This window comes from Lepidothrix coronata, unplaced genomic scaffold (genome assembly GCF_001604755.1).
Source record: "Lepidothrix coronata isolate B3197 unplaced genomic scaffold, Lepidothrix_coronata-1.0 Scaffold204, whole genome shotgun sequence".
In the NCBI taxonomy this organism is placed as follows: domain Eukaryota; kingdom Metazoa; phylum Chordata; class Aves; order Passeriformes; family Pipridae; genus Lepidothrix; species Lepidothrix coronata.
The window spans coordinates 192,594-200,338 of record NW_016690384.1 but is presented as its reverse complement, the minus strand read 5'-3'; the positions used below and the strand labels follow the sequence as shown (position 1 = coordinate 200,338).

General features: G+C 52.8%; 1 protein-coding gene across 1 annotated transcript in view; it reads right to left on the bottom strand.

Annotated features, from left to right (window-relative positions):
* Positions 1 to 1,531: 1,531 nt before the first annotated feature.
* Positions 1,532 to 7,745, bottom strand: part of ANAPC16 (anaphase promoting complex subunit 16) — a 7,170-nt gene continuing 956 nt past the window's right edge. The window contains exons 2-4 of the mRNA XM_017832707.1: positions 6,420 to 6,577; positions 4,007 to 4,081; positions 1,532 to 2,283 (exon numbers count right to left, since the gene is read on the bottom strand). Coding sequence (XP_017688196.1) covers positions 2,168 to 2,283; positions 4,007 to 4,081; positions 6,420 to 6,561 — 333 coding nt within the window. The 5' untranslated portion in view covers positions 6,562 to 6,577 and the 3' untranslated portion in view covers positions 1,532 to 2,167. The remainder of the gene's footprint in view (positions 2,284 to 4,006; positions 4,082 to 6,419; positions 6,578 to 7,745) is intronic.

The window sequence follows — 7,745 nt, the reverse complement described above, 5'->3', positions numbered from 1 at the left end:
TGCGATGCCTTCAGCTCTCCCTGCCTTACATAAAGTGTTTACTGAGCGGGAGGAGGGAACGGCCAACAACATGTTTGTGCATTCGTAGTACTGTACAGGGTGAACTTTTCACTTCCTCTCAATAGCTCTCACACATGTGTCTATTTTGGTGCTGGGCACACATACAAACACACCATGTACAGCACGGAGCCGGGGACGTTCCCTGCTCCTGCTCTGTCCCAGCACAAAGAGCGGCTGGAAAACAAGGAACGGGAGGAGGGCGAGGGGAATACATCTCAGCCCCACTGTGTTTTGGATGTGTACAGGGAGGTCTGGGCACTGCCTGGGCGCTGCATCCCGTGGGCAGCGCCGCAGGCACCGAGCCCCCAGTGTTCCCAGAGGGCTGGCGGAGTGGAAAAGTTTCCCAAGTCGAGCAGTAGAAAGGAAAGGCTCTTTCTGGGTCTGATTACGCCGGGTTCAGCAAGTGCGGGGTTTGGGGATCTGCTGTTCCGTTCCCAAACCCCATGGTGATGCGGGGTGGGTATTTTTGGCAGGTTTGGCCAAGGTACATTTAGGTGGCTGGAGTAAGCAGGATTAAAAATAGATAATACCAAACAAAAAAGCTGATGATTGAAACGCTCCCTTCTTTCCCAAGCAAGCCCATCTGGGATGGAGTTTTGATCCCGCCTGCCGTCACGTTTAAAGCGATCCTGGCCACGGACCCGCTGACTGTGCAGGAGGCCCCCGCAGAGCAGGGGCTGGCAGCCCTCCAAGGCTGGGGAGGAGGTTTTCCGGGCTGGGGCCGGGGCCGGGACACGTCTCAGCTGAGCCGCAGCCTTACGTGGGAACGCCCCTACACCGCTCCAGGAACCTCGCGGTGAATTTCCACGGAGCTGGAGTTCGGGCTTCACCAGCAGTGTGGGGCTCTGGATCACCCAAATCTCTGACACTGGAACTGATTTATTAACAGCAACAAACACAGAAGGTGGCTGTGTACTTTCCCCCCTTAGTTTTGGCTCACTGCTGGTGATCCAGCTAAAATGGGGAGAGTTTTCATTTAATCTGTTTCAATCCAGATGTGGCTGGAGTGAAATAGTGAGTAAAAAATACAATCATCTAGTAAATAAGATGTTGAAAATGGAAGACTTAGGCATCTGGAGCAGTAAATCATATAATTGCTTGCATACGGTGCTGCTCCTACCCCCTGCTGGCCAGCAGAGCCGTGGGGTGAAGGCTCTCATCCATGGAAAGTCATGTTGAAATGGTTATGCCAGAACATGGAAATTCAGTTCCCTCCAGGAACAGAAGTACAACCGAAAAACAAGATGATTAAAATGGATGGATTTAAATAAGGGGTTTCTGCCGCTGGCAGAGCTAAACCAAGATTAAAATCTGATTTAAATCAATCCACTTTTGAGCGTGAGTTCCTCTCAAACTGAACTTCACTTGACCATCACGACAGCCGAGCTGCCTCCGAGCTTCATTAAACCTCGCCTACCTCCTGAACAGCTGACTGTTTCCCTCATCAGATCCTCCCCCATCAGATAAACTGTTTTGAAGAGAGAATTATTTTATTGTCACAGAGAAATTTAATACAAACGAAGAGCAAAAAGTTTCAGAGTATTAAAGAAAGAGCAGTGTCCTTCCTTACCAGCGCTACTAGAGAAATGGTGATGGAGAGGGAACAGCTTCTGAGGCACCGTCTGGCCCCTCACCCGACCTGGGACAGTTCCTGCCGTGTCCATCCCCCAGAACAAGGGCTGGGGCTGAGGAGTGTTTTTGGCAGGGTGTCATTTGCTGCAGAGCACAGACAGGGGTTTCCCCAGTCACCCAGTGCTTCGGCCGTGCGCCAGCGCAGGGCCAGGCCGAGTTACTGGGTCGCCTTCCCCGCGGCCACACTGTCAGTGTGCCCTCCTCTGTCAATAATACAGTGACTCTCCGAGAGCTGCACAGTTGATCCTGCCTTCTAAGTTACAGAGACTGAGCCCTGCCAGCCTGTCAGAGTGAGGACTTACAGAATCCAGTCATTTCTGTTTATTGGCAGCTTTACGGGGATCCCCACTCTCAGAAAGACGCGGAGCCCCGCCGTGCCGATGCAGCTGTCAGCATCTGATGAATGGGGGGGGTTTGGAAGCCAGGCCAGGGAATGTTTTTCTTCTGCTCCCTGACAGCAGCGATCCAGACACGCTCAGCCCGAGGAAGGAGTGAATCCCAGGAGCTGCTCTATTGGCTTGTACCTCCACTCATCTGCCTCCAGCTCCTCCACCAGACCGGCTAGTTTTTCCATCCTTGCCACTTGTTGATCTGCGAGTTCAAAGGTAACTGTGGTTTGCAATGGCAGCGTAATTAAACCTTTCAATCAGATGCAAATTCCCAGCTGTCAGTGGGGAGCAGGGTGGAATAAAACCCACGGAGCCCCTTTGAATCCAAACCCACCCTGTGCAAACGGTGAGGAGAAAGCAGGGACAGGCTTTTCTGCCCCGGTGTGTATTTACCCATCCCTGCTCGTGCCGTGTACATTCAAGTCCTAACAGGGAAACACAAGGCCCATTAGTGTACAGGGGTGAAAACAGGATGGAGCTCATTTCTTTAGCATAAATATTTATAGTGCAGAAGAACAGAGAAGTTCAGAGGGCTTGGTCAGCCCATGGGAGAGCTGGGTGCAGCACAAAGAACTCCTGGCTTTAATGAAGGTCCTTGGAGGAGGACCTGGATGAGTGTGGCAGAAAGGCTCTGCAATCAGAGCCTGCTAACGAGATGAAGGTCTGTCCCTGGGGATTCCCAAGACAACACGTTCCTCTTAGGTTTATCTATAACTGATTTGTGTGCTGGGTACATGGGCTCCATTTTCAGCTAAGTTATCTGCAGTGGTGCAGAGATGGGAATTATCTCTTCTCCTGGCTCTGCTGGAAGTGTAACAGTGTGCTGTAAACTCACTGCAGCCTCTTGGAGAGACGGCCCAGGACTAGAGAGAGGTGTAACATAAACTGTGCATGATTTATGCTGACTGCAGCACTGGGTGCTTTGGAGAGGGACTCTTCTCACTCCACCTCCTGCAACAGAGTGCTTTTGGGAACTGTCAAACAAACAAGCCAAAAAATGATGACCTTGATCTTTTCCTTTAAGCCCTACACCTTTCTTACAAAGAGAAAACAGGGAGGTGCTCTGCAAACCAGTTTCCAAGTCTGGTCTTTGTCGGGGTGCCAGGCTGTGCAGCAGCCCCTGGTAGCTACAGCCACAACAGAGCTGTGGAAACAAGGGCTCAGAAGTTCAGCTTGGCTTTTTGGTTCATAAAGAGAGGATCACAGCCTTGCAAGCTGCTGCACGCCCTCAGACCACCTCCTGACAACCGGAGGAGGACAGGAAACCTCCATGGTCTGAGACAACAGGTGGAAGTACCATTTGAGCTGACAAGAGGTGGGGACAGAAAGGATGTGACCCTGCAGCAGCAGGCAGGATCTGGTGCTGCGCTCTGCTCTGAGAACCAAAGCTGGGTGCAATCAAGCCCATCCTTTGGTTACAGGGTGAAGGGCCCAGGAGGGAAACAGAGGTTCAAAGAAGATGTAAGGCTCTTCCCTGGGGAGGCAGGGAGTGGAGTCAGCCCTGTCACACCACGCCAAGCCACGCCAGGCACCTCCTGAGCACCTCTGGGGAACCTCGCTTGACCCTGCCGGGTGCCACGAGGGCTCAGCTGAGAAACAAAGGTGGAATGGAGCGTCTCTTTGCCCCAGGCCAGAGAGACAGTCAGTGCCGGGCTGAGAGACCAGAGCGTGGGCGTTTCCTGCCCATAACCTCCTCCTCCGGCCTCACCTCCGCGCAGGCAGCGCGGCCACGGACAAATAAGCTTCAGGAGGCACGGCCTGTTCCCACCCAGGTTCTGTGGGCTCCCGGCGCTTTGCATAGGGCTTGCAAAAGGACTCGGGGGGTGGCCTGACTTAGCGTTCGTGGTCCTTTTTTGTGGTTGGCACCCAAGAGCAGGTCAGGCTTCTCCCCTGCCCCCTTCCCCGCCGCAGCAGACGGTGCTTACCATGCTTCACCTGCTTCAGTGTCGACGCCACCTGGAAGCTGAAGACAGACTCACAGAGGAATCTCTCGGAGCCATCTGTAAGCAGGAAGAAGAGGTGGCTGAACCCCAGAGTTAAGGCTGAGCAGCGTTCACTGAGCGCTGCTGACCTTCTATTTTCACGTTGGAGGTGTGGGTTTCCCCCTGCCTCGCCAGCCCCTGTGACCCTGCACAGGGCTCTGGCTGGTTCCTGGTGCCACCTGGGGGACATCCCGGCTGGAATTCTGCTACATCCCCTCTGCCAAGCAATTTTAGTCCATTTTTAAATAGAAAGTAAGCTAAGGAGAAGCCAGGTAATGTCATGGCAGTCTTGGATTCCCTCAGGGCTCAGACGCTTGTGTCCTTAGAATGCTTTAGGATCTCTCACAGGCTCAGGCCATAACCCTGCATTAAGAATTTCAAATAATGTGTATCTTGCCATCCAAGTCAGTAATTTATCACACAAGTGACTCAGAAATAAAGCAATCTGGAAAAACACAGCTAATTGTGTGCCAAGTACTGACACAGTTTATACTGCTTCCTTCTAAAAAAACCCAAAATACCTAAAGGTCTATTTAAAAACAAGCGAGATAGTTAAAGTAAAAACAGAAATCAGTCAGTCAGTGGGGATTTTTGAAGAGGAAACTGGTATGCAGCTCCCCCACTGGACCTGCCTGACGAAAGAATGGGTGTATCACCTTTTGTGTCAGAAATTAAAAAGCAAACCTAAAGCTTCCTGAAACAGGGACAGTGTTTGGTTGTTGCTGCCACCCAGAGCAGATGAACTGCTGTGTTCCTGGTAAAGAGGTCAGCCCAAAGCACAATCAATTAAAAGCCCTGTGCCATAATGACATGGAGAGAAGCAATTTCAAAGACTAAGGGTAGAGCAAAACTCTGGAAAAATCTAATCCAAAGCTGAACCAAAGGGAAGAGCTGGAGATTCGCTGTGCTCAGAGCACCTCTTGCAAGAGCTGAAAGGCTGTGTTGGTGCTGCCCCAAACATATCCTTCCCTTTCCAGGGAGCAGGACCAGGGCAGGGATTGTTCCCCTGTGCTGGGCACAGCTGAGGTCCCTTGAGGGCTGGGCCCAGCTCTGGGCCCTCAACAGGAGAGACCCGGAGGGGCTGGAGCGTGTGCAGGGAAGGGAACGGAGCTGGGGAAGGGGCTGGAGCAGCAGGAGCGGCTGAGGGAGCTGGGGGGGCTCAGCCTGGAGAAAAGAGGCTCAGGGGGGACCTTCTGGCTCTGCAAGTCCCTGACAGGAGGGGGCAGCCGGGGTGGGGGTCGGGCTCTGCTCCCAGGGAACAAGGGACAGGACAAGGGGAAACGGCCTCCAGCTGTGCCAGGGGAGGCTCAGGTTGGACATCAGGAGGAATTTCTTGCTGGAAAGGGTGGTCAGGCCTTGGCAGGGGCTGCCCAGGGGGGTGGTGGAGTCCCCATCCCTGGAGGTGTCCAAGGAATGACTGGACACGGCACTCAGTGCTCCAGTCTAGTTGTAAGGTGGTGATCAGGCACAAGTTGAACTCCATGATGTTGGAGGCTTTTTCCAGCCTTACAGTTCTGTTCTCTCCTCTGACTCCCTGTCTGTCCTGCCGAGTGGCTCTCGGGAGGAACAGCTGCCTGTCTATTTGGTAACATGAAGTGCTTCATTACTTTAATTTGTTTTGAGGGCTCGTTAAGTTCTATGAGCAAGCCTTTAGTCATAATTACTTCAATAGCCTGGCATATGGGCTCTAATGTGTAATAAAAACAGCCCTTCAACGGCACAGCCATCAGCTCCCAGCTGCCCTGCGCTGCCATGGGGACACCCCAGGCTCAGTCCCAGCCATCCCACTGGATTTCAGGTTCACACAGACAAGTGCTCCGTGGTGACATGGGAAGTTCAAGGGGAACAGACAGACAGACAGACCCTGGTTTAACCCTGTCATCTGGAGAACCTGCCCTTCCTCCCTCACCCAGAGCAGCTGCGGCATGCCCAGCTCCTCCTTCCACAATCCCGACGGAGGGAAGGGCTCAGGCACCCAGACACAAGCTGGCAGGGATACAAGCTGCCTCCTGTACTAGCCCAGTCAAATCCAACCCAAACCAAGAAAAATACTCCTGCCTCAGCTATTCTCACATTAATCCCTGCCTGACATCAAAGGATTAGCTAACAATGAGCAATTAACACCGTCATGTTCCCTTTCAGTAGATCCCCTCCTTGTCTGAAGTGTTGTCATGGAGCTAAAAACCAGGTGAGTGCCAGAAAAATCATTTCCTCATGAACAACTGGTGGGAAAGGCGGGGCTGCTCGGGACCCTGGTGCTTCCTTTCTCCCTTCAGCTTTTGCCAACTAAAGTCCAAAAAGGCAGCAGGGTGCCAAGCTCAACAAGTTGGAGGAGGAGAAGGGCAGGAGCAATCACCTTCCAGCATCTCCCCAGCTCCTTTGGGGTAAGTGAAGAGGGCTTTCCGGGGCGGTGCCAGGTCCGAAACGCTGAACCCCGACCCTGTTACGGAGCTGCCGCTGACTCCACCAGCCGAAGAGGAGGAGGAGGAGGCTGCCATCTCACCCCGTCTCAGCCTGGAAGAACAAAGAGGCAGCAGAGCCGAGTTAGAGACGCGGAGTCTCGGAGTTTCCCAGGGCGCAGAGCCAGTGGCTCTGAGGTCGGATGAGGGTGGTGAGGGGCAGGAAGATGCCGCCTCCGCTGCCTCAGAGCTTCAAGGCTGCCCTGTGTGCGTGGGAGAGCTGCATGCACCCCACTGCCTGTGGGGACGGGCACAGAGAGACCCCAAAACTGTGGGTAACCCCCACTCCGACCCCTCAGACAAGGGACCCTGGGAACTCGTCCAGATGATCATCCAGATGATGCACGAAAATAACCTGAATTCATTGGCCTTTAGCTGCCCTGGCCCTTGTCCTACTCCCCAGGGTCATAAAAAGGCTTTTTTTTTCCCCTTTTTTTTTTCCCCCTTGTTTCCAGGAGCACAAACACAGAAAAAGTCCTGCTGCCTCATAAAACCTGGAAGGCTGCAGGACTGCCAGTTCCAGGGCTGCATCCTGCACGAAGCCACACTTTGCTTAACTTGCAGCAGCTGCTTTCCGCATCATTCCAGATGTGGTTTTGCCTTTAAAAACTGTATTTGACCTAAACTGGCAATGGCTGAGGATCCAACTGCCTGTGCAGCACAAGCCCAGTCGCCTCTTGCACACCTTTCTCTCATCCTTGTTTTAATTTAAGAGGTATTGGGTGTATGTTTGTCATGATAGAGTTCTTAAAACTCACCATGTACCTCTCTGATAGTAAAATAGGTGTCACTAGGCACTTATGAGTGACAGCACTTGCTGCTCCCCCAAACACTTATAAGCACCTCCCCATTATCGTGCCCATTTAATTAATTTCTGTTATCTTATTTAGTACATTTCTGCAGGCACTGGAGGGTACACAGCCAGGGCCTTTGGAAAGCATGCAAGGATTTTGTGGAGAAAATGGGGTTTTAAGAGGCTGTCACAACTAGGACTTGTGTTCCGTCACAGTTAATCATGGAATCCTGGAATAGTATGGGGTTGGAAGGGACCTTAAAGGCCATCCAGTTCCAACTATGGGCACCTTCCACTAGCCCAGGTTGCTCCAAGCCCTGCCCAACCTGGCCTTGGACACTTCCAGGGATCCAGGGGCAGCCACAGCTTCTCTGGGCAACCTGTGCCAGGGCCTCCCCACCCTCCCAGGGAAGGATTTTTTCCTAATGTG